The sequence below is a fragment of the Asterias rubens genome, chromosome 22 (genome assembly GCF_902459465.1).
Source record: "Asterias rubens chromosome 22, eAstRub1.3, whole genome shotgun sequence".
Classification (NCBI taxonomy): domain Eukaryota; kingdom Metazoa; phylum Echinodermata; class Asteroidea; order Forcipulatida; family Asteriidae; genus Asterias; species Asterias rubens.
This window is the reverse complement of record NC_047083.1, coordinates 4,210,039-4,233,490: the sequence shown is the minus strand read 5'-3', so window position 1 is coordinate 4,233,490 and position 23,452 is coordinate 4,210,039. Positions and strand designations below refer to the sequence as shown.

Genomic DNA, 23,452 nt, shown 5'->3' with positions numbered 1-23,452 from the left:
TGTTTGTTTGTTTTGGCATCTGAAAGCACACAAGTTGGTTCAAGTGTGATTTGGGATACACCTATATAGTGAGAATACTGATCTTTGAAAATTATTTTACCAAACGTGTCCAGTGCCTTAAAGAGAGTGGACACTATTGGTAATATTGTCAAAGCCAAGTCTTCACAATATTGGTGTATCACAACATATGCATAAAATAACAACCCTGTGAAAATTTGAGCTCAATCGGTCGTCGAAGTTGTGAGATAATAATAATGAAAGAAAAAAAACACTCTTTTCACATGAAGTTGTGTGCTTTTAGATGGTTGATTTCGAGACCTCAAATTCTAAACTTGAGGTCTCGAAATCAAATTCGTGGAAAATTACTTCTTTCTCAAAAACTACGTCACTCCAGAGGGAGCTGTTTCTCACAATGTTTTACACCATCAACCTCTCCTTAAGACCAGAAATCAAGAAAGGTTTTATCATGATAATTATTTTGAGTAATTACCAATAGTGTCCACTGCCTTTAAAGCAATATATTCGATCAATATATCACTTTCATATTGCACGTATTCGAAGTTTTGTTATATATTTTAAATGGCTTTGTGCCCTTGCCCATTTCAAAAGCGAGGCATCGGTCACCTGGAATGAGCAAACTGAAATGAGAATTTGTTTTCTTATTGGAGAATGCCTGTTGGTTGCCTGTACAGTAGTATCACGGCCCTATAAATGGCTTTGTGCCCTTGCCCATTTCAAAAGCGAGGCATCGGTCACCTGGAATGAGCAAACTGAAATGAGAATTTGTTTTCTTATTGGAGAATGCCTGTTGGTTGCCTGTACAGTAGTATCACGGCCCTATAGTTAGACACAGTGTAGGCTATGACTACTTTCTCCGTATAGAAAACACTGCAAACTGATATAAGAACCATGATTTAAACCCATTACCAATTCAATAGCACATAGACTCGCCAGATCACCAATCAAAGCGGAAGAAGTTTTGGCCCTCCTCTGCCAGACGAAGATGCTTCGAGTGGATTCTGTGGAGACGCGTGGGCAATCCGTGGGCAATCCGTATCTCTTGAGCTAAGACACTTAAAGAGAGGGGGGGGGGGGTCTGACAGGTTTGTTTAGTCTTGGCTTCAAGACGTTGCGATCTGTTTTCTTTATGGTATCACAAGATATGTATTACTGCAATAGACGGTGCATTTTAAATTAGCTGAATATAGACTTGGGTTTGTTTAGTCTTGGCTTCAAGACGTTGCGATCTGTTTTCTTTAAGGTATCTCAAGATATGTATTACTGCAAAAGACGGCGCATTTAAAAAAAATATATATATATTAGTAGACAGTATTATGTACAAAAAAAACTTGAACATAAAGTGTCAGCCAAAGAGGTTTACAGCAATCATTACAGAGTTTTACCAAAGCAACCGTTGTCTTTCTAAATCCGCATGCCTTTTTAATATTTGGACACCCTGTTTTTTCCTGCTGTGGAAATTGTTTAAAAATTGGATTATTAACTCGGATCCTTTGTCAGTTTGACCCATTTCGTGTGCATTTCTGTGTAATTTTGACACAGATTCCGATCCGGTCCTGTCCTAACAGTCCGGTCTGCTCCAGAAATGGCTCAGGCGCCAAAGGACTCGGATCCCGATCAATTCTTACCAGGAATTTGATTTTAGAGTATATAGGCCTAATCAGAAGGGAAGAATAAGTTTGGCTGTATATATTTACTTGTGTTTACAAATAAAGTAGGATATATCAAGGAGTATATGGGACACTTTTACGCGTGCAGCTATTCTTAGTTTTTAAGTGCATTGAATTCGGCGAAGATCTCGAATCTTGAAGAGGGGTTTAACGGAAAGGCACTCAACCAGTCTGTGGGTGTAGACTGAATAGCAAGTATTTCGCCATTCCCATTTTCCCAGACGAGGGTGTGTTTCGGGGAAAGAGCAAGAAATTCGAGATGGGCGACAATCGATGTTTGAACAGATCCGGCATGGTTTAATGAATACTGATTATCAGTTTAGCCCCGATAATTTACCTTAAGGGGATCAGACTAATGTTTCCAAAATCCAGTTACTGTTTGTTGTTAAAATAATGGGACGAATGAAAGTACAGTGCCGCGTAATTTTCGTCTTTAATTCTTGTTTTTTCATACTCAGCTATCATTGGTAATAGTTTTACAAAAGAACCGAGACCACAAAATCTCTAAGACTCATCTTTTAAGATGCTGGACACTATTGGTAATTACTCGAAATAATTGTCAGCATCAAAACTTATAACGAGTAATGGAGAGCTGTTGTAAGTATCAAACATTGTGAGAAACTCTGAAGTAATGATATAATTTGAATCTGAGAAAGACCTCAGCCGTCGATTTCACCAAGAGTTAGGACCCGTCTTATCTCGAGTTAGGACGAGTAACTCTTCCTAACTTAGAACTAATCTTAGGTCTGCATGATACAGTGCAGGGTTGGGACTCGTCCTAAGTCCTAAGATTAGTCTTAAGTTAGGAAGAGTTTTGTGAAATCGACGGCAGGCCTTTTTTTTTTTTTTTTAAACATCTGAATGCACAAACATTTTGTGCAACAGGGGTGTTTTTTTCTTTAACTCTTGTATGACCATTGTATTTTGAAGTGATACATCACACTTTGCATGGCAATTAGTGACTGATGTCAGTGACACTCTGGTGCACCATAGTCTATGCATAGAGTAAGGACAGACCTTAACTCTATGGGTGCACCAACCCTTTAAATGTCCATGTTTATGGGGAAAAACCCTCCCATGGCATGTATACAATGTTTCGTTCCAAAAAAACAGGAAGTAATTCGGTCAGAGGTCACGTCACCTCGATGGAAGTTTCTCCCTAATATGACCCTGTCTCAAAGTTTGTTTATTTGATCGACTGCGATGAGGTTTATTTGAAAGAAACCTCCACCGTGAAAAGTATCGCCGGCCCCCACCACCTCCCACTTAAATTGTGCCATAAATTCCAATTTCTACGAGGAGGGGCCTCGTTGTAAAACCACACAGCGCTCGCAATTGTCCGGCAATCTTTCATCTCTTCTGTGAATCGGAATGGACATTAAACATTGTTTATATTTTCGACAGGGGGAGAGAAAAAAACAATTATGCCTAATAAAATATACCATATAACAATGGTAATGGTGTGACAATGGTATAGCGGTATACACGCTGTTATTATGGGCCCAAGGTTGTTAAAAGTCCGCAAACTGACACAAAAAAGTGAGTGGCTCCAAAAGGTCGGTGTCTGTGGAAGCGTATTGCCGTCTCGTGAATAGAAAAAAAACGCTCGCTGATCGTGTACGTACTTATTGTGTACGTGCTTATCGTGTACGTACATGATAAGTTTAGACGTTTCGTGTGCATACACGGTACATAAACGATAAGTTGTTTTACTTCTATGGCTCTGCTTCGGTGAGGGCGATGTTTAAAAGTGGCGTCATTTATTATGCAATCCCTAAACCATAGAGCAAGGAACTAAACACAGATGCAGAATCAGCGGATACCACGCAGCTACGGCTACGGCTTGATGTCCGCATCATCGTGCGTTGAAGTATGGGGTGTCCTTAGCAACACCCTTAGCAACAGCCGTAGCCGTAACTGATACCGTCAATTTCGATAAAGCCTTGGTAAGATAGATTGAGATAACCTCTACGATTCAACACTGAGTTACGGAGAAGATCTCGTCGTTGGTATTCCCATTATTAGCTGTACGGAAACAGCCGCCGGTTTCATAATGACTCATATCCGGAAACGTTTAAGCGTGAGGTGTTCCCGCCGCTGATTGCTGTCTAATTAGAATCTTATTGACTGATCTTGTCCACCTCATTACCATAACTCGTAGACCAACGTCCCCGGGGGCCTTCGTAAATCATTAGCATGTACTCTATATATGGGTTTTTCTCATGGATGGAGTACATTGAAGTACGGGGAAGGAAGCTAAAGAAAGTGTTCCCCTGGGGACGTTCTAAAAATAGTGTTGACGTCATAATCGCCGGATTATTGTTTGAAGTTCTTCATAGTGTCATTTTGTTACTTATTTTTGAATTAATAGATGTTTTAATAGATGTTTTATCCCCGATGCAAATTTAAAAATTTGCATCGGGGATAAAGGATATTCGTATTGGTTTTTACCCATATCACAGATGTGTGTTAGCACTGTTTACTCCTCAGTATTTTCCCGAGTTCTGTGAAGAATGTCTCAGGCATATTACTCTGGTGGGATTCGAACCCACGACCTTGGCAATTCTAGAGCAGTGTCTTACCAACTAGACTAACGATATAGACCTTATGCATTGACGTCATCCAGCCGCCATCTTAGAGTAAAAACGGTGACGAAACAATCTAGACGCACAGATTTGTACGCGCGGCACATAGTATTGGCCAATGAACAACCTCCTTTTGACCTCTAGGTGAGGGCGCCCTACTGAAATGACGTCATGTGCATAAGGTCTATTGCCCTGTAGCTAGAGGCAGTTCGAGATTGAGTATTTCTCACTTCTTCCTCCTTTGTAGTGTCTCCATCTTCAATGAAAACTGAGAGACTATGAAGGGAATGCCAAAAGAAAGTAAATCTACCATGGCCCATATACTTTGATTCACACTAAATAGAAGCCGACTAATAGTTAACCCTATTGGGGTCAAGAGGTAGTGGAGTCTCTGACCCAGTATGAGTCAGAGTGTATGAATGAAAAGTAAATAATGGATGTGTTGTTTCAATACACATGGGTTGGAGCCTGTTGGTGTTTGGTCCAATTTGACCTAGAATGGGTCAGGATTTACATGAACAAAACCTCGATCCCGCCCCTACGTATTTTTACTCGCGTAGAGGCTGATCCGATGGTTAATCATTTTCTGACCACGATGGAGTGAAGCTGCTTGTTATTGGGTTTCTTTTTGGTTGACCTACTTTTGATCAAGATGTAGCTTCTTGTTTGGTCTATTCTGACACATAATGGGTCAGGCTATTACAGAGTCCTTCCTAAATTGAGCAAGTTCAACTTTGTCAGAACAACTTTGCCGAGGCCTATTAACGTATTTGCAGCATTTTTGATGTCATTTTGATGTCAAATGTCATCTGACTCAGGATGGGTCAAGCTATAGTTATGACCCGGATTGAGTTAGTGATTTAGATACTGACTTAATTATCTTCATCGATTTCAATTGTATGTTGTTTTTGTTTGCAATCCTTTTTTCAATGGAGAGGGTCAGCATCTGACCCAACTTGACACTTTCCCAAATTGGAAGTTTTTGACCCAGATTGGGTCATTTTCTGAACCAAGTGGTCATTTCTGACCCGTTTGTTTCTGAACCGGCACAAAACATTAACCTTAGTTTATCAGTACAAAGTAAAATTTCATGATCAGGGCGAAATGTGGACTTAGTCAAATGTAAACTAGCTAAAATGATGAAGACTGACCCTTGATATTAAATGAATTGATCGTTTCTGACCCGAAAAGTGATACACTTCAACAAAATCAGCTGGATTCTTACAAAAACATATCTTTCAATTCTGAGATTGTAGTGTTACATAGGCCTACGTGATTGATACGGACGTGATAAAGAATGACCCAGAAACTGACTCAAAATCTGACCCTGGATATGGCCCGAATTGATCATGTCTGACCAGAAAATAGTCAGACTACACGTACACCAGATTTGTCTACCTAAATACAATCGCCATTGTTTAGTAATTGAACATGACTGTTTGTTTGTTTGTTTGTTTAGTTCTGCCCACGCGTCTGGTTACCAACCGACCAGACGTAGGATGCCCCTTGATCTGACCCGAACTGGTCATCTTGTGACCCGGAAAGTGCCAGACTACTTTGCAATCACAACTACCACGCATGAAATACCATTGCATTCTTAGTGGCCTAGTTTCCATGTCCTCTGCAATCTGGTTACCAACGGGAGCCGAGTCGGGAAATGTCTCCCCACTGTTTCCAACAGTTTTGGGAGTTAATGTCTTCTGCTTGCACGCCGTGATGCTCGCGGGACACCAGTTAGGTTGAATTGAACTGATGGGATTGTCTGGTGATTACAAAACATTATCGCTTGATACAAAGTTTCTCCTTCAGTTTGTATTAAAGAGAAAAGGGCAGTGATTGGGTTAAAGGGGAAGCTCCCACAAAAGTTTTTTTTTTTTTTTAGTGTTGAGTAGGAAAATGTCTGGTGCACTGACTGCTTCTGAAGTGAATGCACAAAACTTCTCCTCGAAGTTGCGAGGTATTAATGAAGAAAAAAACGTCCTTGTCGCCCCATGGTCAGACGTCACACGAAGTTGTGTGCTTTCAGATGCTTGATTTCGAGACCTCACATTCTAAATTTGAGGTCTCGAAATCAAACTCGTGGAAAATTACTTCTTTCTCGAAAACTACGTCACTTCAGAGGGAGCTGTTTCTGATGTTTTATACTATCAACCTCTCCGCATTATTCGTAATCAAGAAAGGTTTTATGATAATAATCATTTTGAGTAATTACCAATACTCTGTGCCCACCGCCTAAGTTAGGACGAGTAACCCGTCCTAACTCGAGATAAGACTAGTCCTAACTCTTTGTGAAATCCAACCCTGGTCCAGTTTTCCCCCGAAATCTTCACTATGTAACCCCATCCTCTTTTCTTTGGTCTACCTCTTGATCGTTTCCCTACTTTGGATTGCCATTATGTGGTCCTTGTTGTCCAGTTATTGTCGTTGGTCTACTTCTTCCCTGAGATCTTCACTTTATTCCTCCATCAATACATCTTGGTCTTTCCCCTACTCTGGTTGCCACTCTGTGGTTCTTACTTTCGCTCTATTGTCTGCCATCCTTGCTACATAACCAGGGCCCAATTTTATGGCTCTGCTTACCGCCGAATTCTGCGCTTACGATCGCGATTCCCCGCTTACGTGCAAGCGCCGAATTTCTTCGCTAGCCTTGTAAGCGTAGATGCCTAGTAACGTGCAGTACGCACAAAAGCCAAAAATTCGCCGCTAACCCATGAAATACGCTTGCCGTAAGCACAGAATTCCCTGCTTTCGTAATAGCCGATTCTGTGCTTACGGTAAGCAGAGCCATGAAATTGGGCCCTGCCCATTTTCAACTTCATTTTGTTGATATAGTTTGTGATATCTACTTTGTCTGCGATTGTTTGATGAGGTATATGGTCCCTCATTTAAATCCCTAGCTTTATTATTTTAATTTATGGCAAAATTGCCCATATCCATAAGTAATCTTTGTAATCAAACAAATTGAGACAACAAAAATTATCTGTTGCAAACAATTATTCACCAACCAACAGGACCGAGGGTTTACCTATAAAAATGCAAAAACTAGCTCTGACCTAGCAGAGTCCTTCTCGAAGACTAAGTAACAACAAAACAAACATGAACAGGTATCTGTGTACAAATTGATTAAGCAACCTTTCTTCAGCGATATTGGTAGATTTTACTAGACATACAGCAAAAAGTCAATGGTTTGTTGGCCGATGTGACAGCAAAGCGTCACTGTCACCATGGTAACATCAACTACCGCAAACACATTTTTGTTCGAGTGTAGTTGTCCTTCGGCGGGCGGTTCGTTTACCCCAGCCCCGGTTTCGGACAGGGCCGGAGAGAGTGGGCTGGAATTCCAGCGAGGCTGACCATTAATAGACCTATTAAGAAACTATTAACTGGGTTTGAGGTGACACCCTTGCAAGCCTCAAAGGGCAAAGTCTCACGTAATCCTCCAGAAAGTGTTTGGTCATTTGTTCACTTTCTTTTTAAACAGCAAATAGGATCGCTTGGGACAAATCTTCCTTAAGGCTTTAAAAAGTACTCACAGATAACAAATCTTTTCTTGTTTGTAAAGATTCGCCTCCTTTGAGGAGTTGCTTCGCATTATGTGGTTGTAATTACGCGCCGGTTTGCCAAATCCTCCTTTTCTATTGATGGCACAAGTACCCGTCCACATGAAGGGGGCTGGTTTTTTGACGTGTTTCAAATAAACAGTTACGGCCGGAGAAAAGATTTAATAATGCGTGAAATAATGTAAAGACAATCGATGTTGCTGTGGAAGTTGATTGGGGAGTACGGATTGTGGCGTGGGAGTACCGCGACAGCTTGAAAAAACCCACCGGCAATCGCTGCGTATTGTCGGCCCAGGAGGACTTCTCTTTAACCCCCCCCCCCCCCCCCCCCTCCTTATTTAAAAAACACTTCTCAGTTTGGGTCGATGTTTTCGGAACGTGTTTACTTGCTATAGCTAAAGACGCTTCAAGATGTGTTACTTTGAGTGCTAAAAAAAGACCTTGATGAAAGAAGAAAAGGATTGAGTGTTAATGACGATTAGTAGGTTATCAAGAAACCCCTGGGGAGGGTGCAGTTTCTGCCGACAAAACACTCCAAGGCATATTTCAAACGGTCTTTTAAGCTCTGTACTGGTTTTAAAGGGGTACTTCAGTAATCGCTACCCTTGTTGTTGTTTGTCTGTGTGTTGGGCACACCCAATCAGATCAGCGGAACCAATTCGAGACTGGAAGGATTTCATGGTTACATTGTTTTCTTGTCCATTTTATGACCAACCGTTTGAAAACCACTGATCAGATGTAGCAGTTATCACAATGTTGTTTTTAATATCAATTAAAGACACTGGACACTATTGGTAATTGTCAAAGACCAGTCTTTTCACTTGGTGTATCTCAACATATGCATAAAATAACAAACCTGTGGAAGTTTGAGCTCAATTGGGCGTCGAAGTTGCGAGATCACTATGAAAGAAAAAACACCCTTGTCACACGAAGTTGTGTGCTTTCAGATGCTTGATTTGGAGACCTTAAATTCTAAGGTCTGAGGTCTCGCAATCAAATTTGTGGAAAATTACTTCTTTCTTGAAAACTACTTCACTTCAGAGGGAGACGTTTCTCACCAACCTCTCCCCAATATACTCGTTACCAAGTAAGGTTTTATGCTAATAATTATTTTGAGTAATTACTAATAGTGTCAATGGGGAATATAAGATCTACCAAGATGTACTCAATATTTATTTGTTGTGCATTTGGTGTTTTTGTAAGTACCCATATGGTGTCAATTTTAACACCCTAGATTGTTAGGTGTACGCATCACAATCTGTACGTACGAAATCCCATACGGATTATTAATCCCAACGTACGCATTCCTAATCCGTACGTACGAAATGGTAATCTGTCCGTGCATATTTCGAAAGTACATTATTCTCGTGTACGAAATATAGTTTTTTTTTTCAACTGACACGTGACGCCTGCAACCGTTTTTTAAATACAAATCTCACAGGTTAGTTGTGTTAAATTGATTAGTGGAATGATGTTATGCATAAACAATGGACCACCAATCTGCTCTCCCTTTCACCTATCACCCGCCGTGCGTGAGAATTACCCCACTGGGTGATAACTAATTTGTAGTGATGCCTTTTTCCATGGTGCAATCAAAGACATAAGTTGCTCTCTCTGTCAGTCGATGGTTTAATTTACAGCCCCAAAACGCACCCCCTTTAAACTGACAGGGCTCGTCTATTTAACCCTCGTTTGTCAATTTAGCAATGTTGCCTCATGTGGAAGAAAGAAAATAGCTTCTATTTTAAAGGTGTAGTGTCACTGACCAGTTGCTGGAAAATCCCCAGGGGTTTCTGGAATGTGGCATTGTTCTGTTTAGAATAGGTTTTAAGGCGAGGGGTTTCGGAGGGATAGCCAGTGCCTTTAGGCCAACATAATAAAAATACCTGTTGATCGTTCGGGTTTTTCAAAAAAAAAGAGGAAGATGAGGGATTTGTTTTTTCCAGTCAAAGGTGGCGGTCAAACATTTTTAATTTTAATTCAAACTGACCACCAATAATTATCTAGGTCAAAATCACCACTTTATGTAGTTCTTAAGTTGTATGAGAAATACACAAACATTTTGTCTTTTTCTAAAATAAAATATAAAATACGTTTTTTTTTAAAGGATGTTGCCCCCCCCCCAAAAAAAAGGATCAGAGAGGGGACGCTTAACTTGTATTTTTTTTGTTGCCTTAGTCGTTTCTGATTGTTTTCGGGGTCGCCACTTCGGTGAATGTGATGGGCCATCTAATTTATCAACAGATTTTCTCTCTCGTAATCATAGCCGACTAAACAAATAGAGCTGACACAGGGACGGGTAAACTCACGTTTTTAAGATTATGTAATGACAATAATAAACAGCTGAAAAAGTAAAGTTTATTTTTTTTTTAGTTTTGAAGCTTCGTTATTAACATGTTTTAAATAGCAACCTTTCATAAGAAGGCTATCAGCTTTCGATAGTATAATGTGTTTTACGAATATGTTTCTGTCTATTATAGGTTTTCTCGGTCAATTTCCGCAAATGAGCAGCCAATTTACGCACCAAGCTAATCTATTTCGCGCGAAATCGAGTGCTACTGAAAAGGGTCATTCGATTTCGTGTTATGATTAGTCAAATGTAATGTTGCGTCATTCGATTAAACAAAATAATCATTCAATTTGACAATTCATCAAAACAACATTCAAATTCGCAAACGCTTCTTGGAGCGTATTTGTCACGATGACTCGACTCAAAACGAAGTTGAATGGCCAAATTCTGAATTTGAAACGCAGTAACAACTGGGAGGCAAAACAGCTTTAAAGGCAGTGGACACTATTGGTAATTACTCAAAATAATAATTAGCATAAAACCTTACTTGGTAACGAGTAATGGGGAGAGGTTGGTCGTATAAAACATTGTTAGAAACGGCTCCCTCTGAAGTGCCATAGTTTTCGAGAAAGAAGTAATTTTCCACGAATTTGATTTCAAGACCTCAAGTTTAGAACTTGAGGTCTCGAAATCAAGCATCTGAAAGCACACAACTTCGTGTGACAAGGGTGTTTTTTCTTTCATAGTTATCTCGCAACTCCGACGACCGATCGCGCTCAAATTTGAAATTTGCACAGGTTTGTTATTTTATGCATATGTTGAGATACACCAAGTGAGAAGACTGGTCTTGACAACTACCAATAGTGTCCATTGCCTTCAATTCGAACGCACGACAATGAATCTTGCTGCTTAATTGTTGAATTCGACCGAGATAACCTATAGTTTTTATGCACCAAATTTTGAATCTGAGAAGCGTTACTGCGGTAACGTTTCTCATATAGTGTATTCATGTGGGGTTATTTCTACGTGAACATTATTTTCAAAATCTAGATTCTCGAAATCTAAAAGCACGTGACCACCTTTTGAAATAAATTTTTTAGATATTACTTTTATATGTTGTAAATATTTATATAATTAAAATATTCGCACAGTTTTAAGACAGTGGACAATTGGTAGTTGTCAAAGACCAGTGTTCACAGTTGGTGTATCTCAACATAACGCACAAAATAAGAAACCTGTGAAAATTTTAACTCAGTTGATCGTCAAATTTGCGAGATAATAATTAAAGAAAAAACACCCTTGTTCCACGAAGTTGTGTCTTTCAGATGCTTGATATCAAGACCTCAAAATCTAATTTTAAGGTCCCAAATCAAATTCGTCGAAAATGACTTCTTTCTCGAAAACTAGTCGTATGTTACTTCAGAGGGAGCCGTTTATCGCAATGTTTTATACTATCAACAGCTCTCCATTACTCGTTACCAGGTAGGGTTTTATGCTAATAAATTAATGATTAATAAATAATTAATGATAGTGTCCACTTCCTTTTTGAAAAACATAGATATAGTTTTCCTTTAACTTGGTTAGACGATACATTTGCCAGAGGCACTCCAATCCGAGATTAAAACAAGATTTAAATCTCACATTTCTTGTCAAAGAAATCATCTTCTTATCTCTTTCCACTTTAAGGAAACCAAACCGATGTCTCGAGATCTTCGGTAAATAAGAAAAACGAGTACCCGTAAACGGTTATTAATCTACTACTATAAAGCATTGACTTTTAATACCTGGCTGGTTTTATTTGCCTAGTCTCAATGGTTTACTTTATAAATAAACGGTCTCGATGACTTTGAAGACGAAGACTAAAAAAAAAATTGAGATTTTTCTTTTCGGACAGAGGACAGGAAACCATAAGAACCGTTATCACTTTCTAACGGCGGAGTCTATGTGTCTTTCAGAACACACTTCGGCGCGACGCTGCACAAACGAACTGATTTAATGAAGTGTTCTGCTTATACACTTGCGGATTTTCTTCTGCTCTTGTTAAGTTGTGGGGAGAAATAAAAATAAGAAACAGGCCCTTTTTTTGTGTTATAAACCCTCAATAGGCCTTTAAGGTCTGAGTTAGTTCAGACGATTTTGACATCTGATGGGTTGGGAACTATAGCCCTTCATTTAGAAAGCAGTGACGTTGTTGAGTTTGCTTTGAAGCAAGAGTATTTATTTATTTTATTTTTTTTCATTGGAAAGTTTCTCAAGTGATGGTTTTATTTTGTATTACTGTTTAGTCGCAAGGTGAGGACATCTGCGACACTTTTCATCATCAATTGCGACCGGTCGATGATTCCGGGGGGGGGGGAGATGGTTTCCGGATGTGTTTTTTAAGGAGAAAATGAGAAGTTTACGGAGGGAGACAGTTGTTTGGGGCTCCTGCGCTACACGCCGTGTAGTCTGCGAGGAGGCGCCGGGGTGGCTTGCTCCAGCCATTCTACCTACCTGGTTTAGCCGCACTTTACACCTGTCGATGTTGACTCGAGTTGTCTGGACACAGATTCATCAACCTCGTACGTATGCTCGCCGCTCGGGAGTGATCACTGGGTTAAAGAAACTTGTTGATGAAGATATTAATTACCTAGGGCCACCTTGTCATCCCTCAGCGCCGGTCTGGTGAGAGATTTTGTTAAAGGCAAAAATATCCGCGAGGAGAGCTGACGGTTAAAACACAAATCTACGAATCGGTTGTCATCGAGGAAACCAGACATAAGCTTTAAATTTGGGTTTTGTTTGAATGTTTGGGTAGAGACATTATCTCTGACTCTTTACATTTTTTTTTTCATTGCTTTTTCTATGGTGTTATAATTTTGTTGATTGTCTCGTTTTGGTGTTTGTCATTGTTTGTTTTTGTCGTTCTTATTGTACAATGTAATTTTGCTGTATTTTGCTTACTCTTTTTAGCTTTATGTTTATAATATGTAAAACACTGTACAGCGTTTTGAGATTTTTTAATGTACCCCCCGCTATATTAAAAATAAATTATTATTATTATTATGATCTTTTCGTGTAGGGAACTCGGCAAACTCCGATAACGGGATATAAACGCCAAGCCGGCAGCAGTCAATCATACGAACATATAGTTTATCGTCTTAATGATATATGAACTGCACAAAACAATAAACTGTGATTCAATATCTAGACGACATTGTATTCGTTGTGAAATCAGTGATTAGCTTCTCTTTGGTGGGATTCGAACCACAACCTTGTTATTGCAAGTCCATGCAGTCTAACTAGTATTGACAACGCGCTTTCACACTCTATAAATAAATTACCGGGTCAAGATTGACCCGGATTCCGGGTTCCAGTAGATCTGAACTACTTCCGGGTCAGTGGGACTATTTTCGGGTCATGGAAACGTGAAATTTAAAGGCAATGCACACGTTTGTTAATTACGAAAAATAATTATTAGCAAAAAACCTTTCTTGGTACCGAGTAATGGGGAGAGGTTGATAGAATAAAACATTGTGAGAAATGGCTCCCTCTTAAGTAATGTAGTTTTCGAGAAAGAAGTAATTTTCCACGAATTTGATTCCGAGACCTCAGATATAAAATGTTAGGTCTCGAAATCAAGTTTCGTGATTGGAGATGGGCACAAATTCTAAATTTGTTTCAAGTCCTGACCTGAGGTCAAGTTTAAATATCTGTTTTTCTCCGCTATTTTGTTGAATTTATTTTTTACTTTTATATAATATGTTGTCAATTAGTATTGCATTTTCAACAACATAATGTGTAATTGTTATGGTTGTAAGATACGTTAAACTAAAATAATGGCCGAAACAAAATCTCCCCAACGTAAAACTCCATAAGGTTGGGACCAAGTCCCGGAAGTTCAATTTCTCGCAAGACTTGCACAGTCTATAGTGTCCAGTGTCTTTAAAGTGTGGTCTACCCCAGAAGTCGACCAATTTCTGATGGGTCATTTTGACTATATATAGTATTCCGGGTCATATTTACCCAAATTTGAGTCAAACCCAACCGGACCCGGCTTCCGGTCGATTCCGACCCGAATCCTAATCAATTCCGACCTGGAAGTTCCGACGTGGAGTTTAATTTGTTTAAAGGCAGTGGACACTATTGGTAATTACTCAAAATAATTATTCGCATAAAACCTTTCTTGGTGACGAGTAATGGGGAGAGGTTGATGGTATAAAACATTGTGAGAAACAGCTCCCTCTGAAGTGCCGTAGTTTTCGAGAAAGAAGTAATTTTCCACGATTGTGATTTCGAGACCTCAGATTTGGAACTTGAGGTCTCGAAAACAACCATCTAAACGCACAGAACTTCCTGTGACAAGGGTGTTTTTTTCTTTCATTATTATCTCGCAACTTCGACGACCGATTGAGCTCAAATTTTCATAGGTTTGTTATTTTATGCATATGTTGAGATACACTAACTGTGAAGGCTAGTCTTTGACAATTACCAATAGTGTCCACTGCCTTTAAAATACTTAATTTGTATAACAATGGTATGTTTACAATGTAAACATCACACACACAAATGAAAGTGTACCGTACCTATAAAGGCACTGAAAAGGACACTATTGGTTAAATACTAAAAAAAAAATATAACATTAAAACTTACCTGGTAACGAGTATTGGGGAGCTGTTGATAGTATAAACCATTGTGGGAAACGGCTCCCTCTGAAGTAACGTATTTTTCGAGAAAGAGGTAATTTCTCACTAAAATAATAAAAGACTTAAGCTAAATCCATGTATTATGCATCTGAAAGCACCCAAAATAACGCAACAAGTGTGTTTTTTTCTTTCGTCATTCTCTTGCGATCGAGTACAAATTTGTTATTTTATGCATGTTTGGGTACACCAAGTGAGAAGACTGGTCCAAGACAATAACCAAAAGTGTGTCCAGTGCCTTTAAAATTACGGATTAGCTTACCTAATCCCTTTAAGTGATTAGTGACGTATGTGATATTGTCTGAACGAGATCGCTTTTAATAATGTGGAATAATCGCAGCAGACGAATAGACGTCACGATCCCGTCGCACGCACTGCCCCTCCAAGATCTGACTAATCAAAACTATCGGTCGTGTTCATCTCCCCAAATATGCCACTGCCATAAAAAGCTGTTTTTGTGTAATATTAGGGTTAAAGGCATTTGACACCATTGGTAATGACACAAAACAGTTGTGACTGAGCATAAAAACTTACTTGGTAATGAGCAATGGGGAGCTGTTGATAATATAAAACATTGTGAGAAACGGCTCCCTCTGAAGTAGTGTAGTTTTTGAGAAAGGGGTCTATTTTTATTATGCACCTGAAAGCACACACATTTGTGCAACAAGGGTGTCTTTTTCTGTCATTATTTTCTTGCAACTTCGATGACCAATTGAGCCTAAATGTTCAAAGGTTTGTTATTTTATGCATATGATGGGATACACCAAGTGAGAAGAATGGTCTTATTACTTTACCAACCGCCTTGGATCGGTCGAGTTGGTCTTTGAAAATCGTTCTGTAACCGTTTGTTATAAAATACATTTGGTTAGAAAGATATTGTAAAAGAAGAATACAATGATCTACTCAAATATGCCTCGAAATTGCGTGGATTTCTTTTTGCCTCGTCGACAAACACGGTCGGCCATTTTGACCCCCATAAATGGCCGACCGTGATAGTTCGCGACGTAAAAGGAAAACCGTGCAATTTTGAGTGATACTTGTGTGGATCATTATATTTTACTTTTAAACATCTTTCTAACCATATGCATTTCATAACAAACGGTTTCAAACGCTTTTAATAGACCAACTCCGATCCAAGGCAACGTGTTCCTTTAAAAGGGATGGCATATACTTTTGGTAATCACTCTTGAAATTAACGGCAATAAAAACCTTTGATTAGAAACCTCCAGCAGCTTTCGATTGTGTAAAGCATTTTGAGAAACATTTCACTACAAAGTAGGTTATGCACAAATATAACAGTTGTCATGCCCCAAATTTGAATACGAGAAGCTTTCATTGTGTATACAATATTTGATTGAGAAATTAACCTTTTCTCGAAAACTAAGTTACTTCAGAGGGAGCCGTTTCTCAAAACGTTTTATACTATCAACATCTCTCCATTGCTCGTTACCAGGTAAGTTGTTACGGTTGCTTACAATTACTTTGAGTATTTACCAACAGTGTCCAGTGCTTTTAGACAATGGTGTTTTGTTGTCCTCTCCCATCGAAGGGTGGTGAAAGGCAATACGTATTTGTAATAATTTACCATTCACGAGCAACCTCTTTAAATAATTGTGAACACGCGACTTCGTAAGTCTTTTTTTTGTGGCCGAGTGAAACGAATCCGGATTAATTCCTTAACCTCCTTTCGAAAAAGTTGAAAGTCTTTAATTTTGTCCCTCCTCTCTTTCTATCTATATTTTGTTCATATTATAGCATACAATGCGGAATGCAGCGCTGTAGAAAACGGGGCCGGATTAAAAGCCGTGTTTGCACGCTGTCTGCACGCCTTGGGCTTGCTGGAGAATCACCCGCAATGTCGCGTCATATTATTGAACTAAAATAATGGGTAATGTTTTTCTCGGGTAAACGTTTTTTCTTTTTCTTCCTTTTCCTTCTTCTCAACACCGCGATATAAGTCCGCGTCGATTCCGCGTTGTATGTGTGTGTAGCCGAGCAGTCTCGGTCTCGCGGTTGGTTTTGTTGGTTATGCCGTGGGGTGCCTCGATCGTCCCCTCCCCATCGTGATAGCACAGTGTCACCGCAACTGGCTTCTTGCAGGGTGCTAATTAAATCGGCACTTCATTCCTTTATCCGGGCGCCGAATACTTAGTTTAGAGGGAACCTGTCAAGGTTACTAACGGCCAGCCATCACCCTCTCTCAGTCTCTGCTCCCTACCCAAGTATTCAAGAAATTCCTTTAATAACGGTTTTTGTTTTTCACCGTCTGCTCCTGTCGTGGAGATAGGCGAAGAAAAAAATAATAAACAAAAACACACAGGGAAAAAAAAAACCACTTGGCCAACCCCTTCGCAGACGGAGGCGTACAAGCAGGGGCAGCCGATGCCAATCGCACGGCCTGTAGTGTGTCGGGAGTAAGGACTGGTTAGTATCGCCGTTGAACACTCAGCCACCCCTCGTACAGTGCCTCGTTAACCTCTCAAGAGCAACAGATCAATTTCATTTCGAGCCAGTGAACGGGGACAGCCAGCAAGCAACAAAGAGAACTCTGAGCAACTAAAAAAAATATCTCTGAAATAATATTTGGACTGGCGATCTTTTTCTTTCTCTAGTTCTTCTTCTTCATTTCGAGTTGCGGAACGGGGACATTCCCAGAGAACTGTGATCAGCTAAAAAAAGAAAATCTGAAATAATATTTAGACTGGCGATATTTTGTTTTCTTCTAGAGCTTCTTCTTCCTCCTTCATTTCGAGTTGGGGAACAGAGACATTCCAAAGACTGTGATCAGCAAAAAAAAAAAAAAAAAAAAAAAACGGAATCAATATTTGACTGGCATTTTTTTTGTCTGCTAACTTGTTATCATCTTCTTCTTCTTCACTTCGAGCGGTGAATTACAGCAAAGGGAACTGCCAGCAGCCAAAAAACAACAACAACAACAACAACAACAACAACAACAACAACAACAACAACAACAACAACAACCATCTGAAATAATATTTGACTGGCGTTTTGTTATCTTCTTGTTCTTCTATTTGGACTCTGGAGCGATGAACCGGGGACATACAAGTAAGAGAGTTTTGAGCAGCAAAAAAAACCCCAATAATCTGAAATAATGTTTGACTTGCGATTTCTTCTTCTCTCTTTTGCCACCATGCCCAATCCCACTCAGCCTGTGTGCTGACACTCATTACATTGCGGCCCTGTTGTGTTTGAATTTTAAGCAGTTATAAGATAGTGTTGGGATACGCCACTCTCGCCGCCCGAATCAATTGTAGTTGGTATGCAATGTCTGTACCCCGTCTGGCTTGACATCATAGAAGAAGAAGACGATAGACGAAGAACGAAAGAGAGAAAAAAAAAACTGTGGAGTGTTCCTGACATATCGTTTTCATGATCTACGGGAAATACACTGTTGAGTGGCCTCAGACCCAGACAGTTGGCTCCCGCGTCGCTGATTGGACAGAAGGTGAGGATTGGATCACGTGACACCGGGCAGGTGCTTGCGTCTTTTTTTCTTTATTGAAATTAGTGAAGTGTCCACTTAATCGGAGACAATCACAAGGTATCGGCTCTGAAGGGTGTTGGCTCCACCCACATTTACGAAGACAGGTAGCACAAGCCGGCTTATGGCCTAAATACGTCAAGCTATGGTACAGGGGTGCTACGCTAAGAATCCAGAGGTGCCAACCCCCCCCCCCCCCCCTTAGAGGCCCCGCCAACCTATTTGCAATTCATCCGCTACCACTGTCTGCTGAGCATTTATTATTTCTTAAACCCAATAAAGGGATCAAACGGACTCTGTACATCGTCATCTTCCTGCCAGTGCCAAGCTATACCGCGCCGCTGATAGCTTTTTACTCCATCAATGCGGTTGTGTGTCTTTCACGCTAGGCCGCAAATCACTGGAAAAGTCGGCTACTAGTGGCGGTCATTTCCCTGGGTTCTCACACCTTGGTCTTTATATGCTGTGAGGGTTCTGGAATTGGAAGTGGAAAGGGGAAGGCCAGCGTTGGTTGTAGCGGTAGTACTAGTAGTAGCATCCATCTGGGGAGTGTACGCTCCAAAACCTCGGGTCAGAGACACCTCCTTAATTGACTGCGTGACGACTGGACCCCTACCAACTACTCGTCTCTCTGAGCATCTCTGAGACGGTGATTAACCAGACCACTTCCTGCATCGGCGATCCGGCTCTACACAATGAATCCAGTTTATTTAATCATCCAGCTCTGTTTATTTCGATGTGTTCTACTGGCACTTAGTGATAAGTCGGGTAAGCATTTATTGACCTTCGACCTTTCAAAACCATCAATTACGCCAAGTATTTATGGCCATGGATCACACATTAAGTGTGAAATTCGACCATAGGCAAGTCTTTTTTATTGGCGGTAATATGCGAGCACGGTCGTGTAAATAAAATAACTCGGCACGCTTTGGGGGAAAATGTGTTGCTGGTCTGGCTTATTTTCAGAAGCAAGGCTGAGAATGTCGACACATGAAGTGTTGTTTTTGACGTGTTTTTTTTTTGGGAAGATCTGTATCTTTTTAGCAAATTTATCCTTTAAGTTATCATTGTCATTTGTGTGCGTCATTGCTGTTGAATGTGACTCCCACGTGCGTTAGGGCTGTTCAATTTTGAATACGCCTGGCCTGATGTATTCATTGCAACTTGTATTACCATCTGACTGGTTTCAACTTCGCTCGGGTGTATTTCCACCCCAGTGAGCAAGGACAATGGGCGTTTGTTTTATGACAAGCAATGATTAAATTAACGGTAGTGTAGCGGGTAAACAAATAAGAAAGTGTTGTATTGATATGCTATAAGGGAACGTATAGGCCTTCCTTTTGTTTTTGTAACCGTTCGGGTGCATTATACACTAATTTTGAGATAGTTTCGCTCAGCATTCGCTGTGTTCTATTTCTATGAGAAATTATAGAGCTAAATATAGACATTTTAATCGATAACCTTAAAGACACTGGACACTATTGATAATTGTCAAAGATTAGCCTACACAGTTGGTGTATCTCAACATATTTATGCATAAAATAACAAAACTATGAAAATTTGAGCTCAATCGGTCGTCGAAGTAATGATAGAAATAAACACCCCTGCCACACGAAGTTGTGTGCTTTCAGATGCTTGATTTCAAATTCTAAATCTGAGGTCTCGAAATCAAATTCGTGGAAAATTACTTCTTTCTCGAAAACTACATTACTTGAGAGGGAGCCATTTCTCACAATGTTTTATACTACCAACCTCTCCCCATTTTTTAAAAAACTCGTTACCAAGAAAGGTTCTATGCTAGTAATTATTTTGAGTAATTACCAATAGTGTCCACTGCCTTTAAAGGCACAGTTTATCTTTGGTTTTTGGTTTCTAACCATATATATACAAAATGGATGTATGAATGTAACACATGCAAAAGAAATTGTCTTAAAAAGGTGATCGCGCTTTTGAGATATCACCGAAAATCCGAAGGGCTTTATGTCCACGCAGGAAGAATAATCTTAAATTTGAAAACACGATCTGAGAAAAGTATTTGACAGTAATGTTTCTCAGATTATTTTTTGGGCGGTAAAACTTGTATCTTTTTCCATAATCACATTACTTCGAGGTGAAATGATTGTCAAAATGCTCTACACTATCAAAAGCTGCTGTGCTTCTAATTATACTGAACTATACTCGAAACCATACAAAATAAACAGCAATTTGAAAACAAAATTCAAAATGGCTGCTAGTGCTTCTTGCTTGTAATTCTACATATGATTTTGCCGAAATGACACTCAGTGATATGGCCCCGTGCCAAATAACTGTCTAATGGCATCACTGACTCTGTGCCAAATACCATGATTGTATCGTCTAAGAGCACGTATCTGCATTTGCTTTAAGTCGGGGCCCAATTTCATAGAACTGCTAAGCATAACAATTTGCTTTGTAGCATAGCATTTTTGCTTTCGATAGAAGCAGGATTACCACCCAAATTTCCAAGTGATTTTCAGGATAAGCAAACAACAGCTGGTTACAACAAGCACTATGCAACGAACGGAAATGTGGTTGGTAATCCCATTTCTCATCTAGGAAGAAACTTCATGCTAAGCAATTTTTGGAGTGCTTAGCAGCTGTATGAAATTGGGCCCGGAATATGTTCTGGCTGTGATTGCTTTATTTTGTGCACGATCACACCGGTCTTATTTCGCTTGCTGCAACAGAAATAAGAAGAGCTTGCCAATATGGATAGTATTAGAGTTTGCGATTAATAGGAAAGTTGTTTCTCTTGAGACATTCAAAACATAACCGGAGACACTAGTCTTTGCACCAGCATGTGTTTAGTATCTTTAACAATGGGTTGTCACAATGTTTTCATTGTACATATTTCAATTGTGGGTGAGCCATGAGTAATGTTTGATGGTATTGTTATAATATTATTAATCAGAACATGGGCAGATTAGCTTTTAAATGGTACTTATATCCTGACGCCTTTTACTATAGGCATCTGAAAGCACACCGCTTTTGTGCAACAACAGTGTTTTTCTTTATTGTTTTTTTTTTCAATTGTTTTTCTTTCTTGTTTTCATTATCCTCTTGCAACTTGAGGATACTGGTCTTTGACACTTACCAACAGTATCCAGCCGTCGATTTCACCAAACTCTTCATAACTTAGGATTAATCTTACTTGGGAATAAGGACGGGTCCCAGCCTTACACTGTAACATGTCAACTTTAAGATTAATCCTTAGTTAGAACTAGTATAACTCCTCCTAACTCAAGATATGATTAATCCAAATCGACTGCATTACGTCTTGTGTTTGGCGTTTCTCCACGATAACAAAAAAGTTTTATAAAGAGTGTTGTTTTTGTGGGAAAAACGTTCGCCGAATATTGTCAATAGAGGGCAGCAACCACTCTCTCCACAGATTGACGAACATTATTTCGATAAAGGCGCCGAGAATTCAAGGGAAGTTCGTCTCTCTCTCTCTCTCTCTCTCTATCTCTATTACCAATACGTATTTTTACATAAAGCAGTAAGACACCTTGTTTTGTACAAGAGTACACGATGCCATTGCAGATTGTATTGTCTATTGGTTAAAGCAATTGGACACTTTCGGTAAACAGTATTGTCCAAGTCCCACACTTCGTGTATCACAACTGATATACAGTAACAAACCTGTGAAAATTTAGGCTAATCGGTCATCGGAGTCGGGAGAAAATGACGGGAAACCCACTCTTGATTCCGCACGTTTCGCCGTGTCATGACATGTGTTTAAAATAAATCCGTAATTATCGCTATCGAGAATTGATATTGTTTTAATGTTTTCTCAAAAAGTAAATCATTTCATGAAATAGTAATTATTTCAAGAGAAGTCTTTCACCACCTTCTGTAAACCCTGTAAATTATTTGTAAATCTGTTATTTTTGTTTTCTGTACCGAAAGTGTCCAATGGTTTTAATTGGAAGGTATGCGTAGATACACACATGGTGTTACCGCAAACCAAATATACATTTATACCTCACCATGCAATGCCTCAAATTCCTATATAGGTATGCGTTTGTTAATTAATAATCTTAAAATGGATGACAATACTAAACTTTATTGATTAGAAGCGTTACTGACAGTAACGTCTCTCAGATTGTGTATACAAATTACGGATGCCCCAAATATTAAAGACAGTGGACACTATTGGTAATTGTCAAAGAGAGTCTTGCAGCCTGATGAAATTGAATGATTTTATTTTACCAGTGAATGCTTAACTACTGAAATTTAATAAATCTTGACTAAGCCAGGAGTGAAAATGAATGTTTTTTTGTTGAAATTGACCGGGAAAACCTATATTAATGTTTTTTATGGAGCTGATATACTGTTGTAATTGCCTGTTAAGGATGATTAAAGTTTTTGGATTGAATTGTATTGAATTAAACCCTGTAATTGTAAGGACTTTCTTTCCCACTACTCAAACATTTATGACGGCAATAATATTCATGCCTTTGACTTAACCCCAAAAGCACTGAAGGGAAACCAAAAGCATGGCCTTTCCCATGTTGAGAAAGCGATGTTAAAAATTATCATGTCTGGCGTTTTCAGCAGCAGTGAAAAGAGGTTAACTGTGCCAGACGGCTCAACAATACAAACAATACAAAGACACCATCTTGCTCAAAAACAATACCGTGAAATATCTGGGTTTTGGGTTTTTTTTTTTTTTTTTTTTTTTTTTTTTTTTTTTTACAGCTATGGAACTCGGGACCTGATATTATTCTGTATTTCCCCCCGGAGTACTAGCTCGTTCCGGTACTTGCTAATTCGATTGACTTTAACAACTCCCTTGATGGTTGTTTGAACATAGTTGGCTAAGTTTCAGCTGTTAGCATTGGGGTAATGCTCAATGGAAATGTCATGTGAAATTTGTGGTCTCACACGCAATCTGGCACGGTGGTGTAATGGTAACACCATTTTTATGGTGTTCGTTTTTCGAGTTATGTGAAAAATACATAAATTTCATTTACCTAGACAGTTTTTGTCTTTAAAGAGTATATGTACTTTTTCCTAACAAAAAACACAATGTCCACAGATTTACATTCAACTTACACAGTTTGAAGATTATGATAGTAGAAAGCTTCCCTTGAAATTTTACTTACCGAGGTGCTGCAGTTTTTA

The 23,452-nt window shown here is 39.4% G+C and overlaps 2 protein-coding genes across 5 annotated transcripts in view; both read left to right on the top strand.

Moving 5' to 3' along the window:
* Positions 1–1,069, top strand: part of LOC117305406 — a 22,928-nt gene extending 21,859 nt beyond the window's left edge. The window contains exon 3 of the mRNA XM_033790277.1: positions 939–1,069. Coding sequence (XP_033646168.1) covers positions 939–1,069 — 131 coding nt within the window. The remainder of the gene's footprint in view (positions 1–938) is intronic.
* A 17,567-nt stretch (positions 1,070–18,636) lies between these two features.
* The window catches only part of LOC117305329 (signal peptide, CUB and EGF-like domain-containing protein 2), a 36,687-nt gene continuing 31,871 nt past the window's right edge, over positions 18,637–23,452 (top strand). For all 4 annotated transcript variants that reach the window (XM_033790191.1, XM_033790190.1, XM_033790192.1 and 1 more), the window contains exon 1: positions 18,637–19,075. In XM_033790191.1, the coding sequence (XP_033646082.1) occupies positions 19,003–19,075 (73 nt within the window). In that variant the 5' untranslated portion in view covers positions 18,637–19,002. The remainder of the gene's footprint in view (positions 19,076–23,452) is intronic.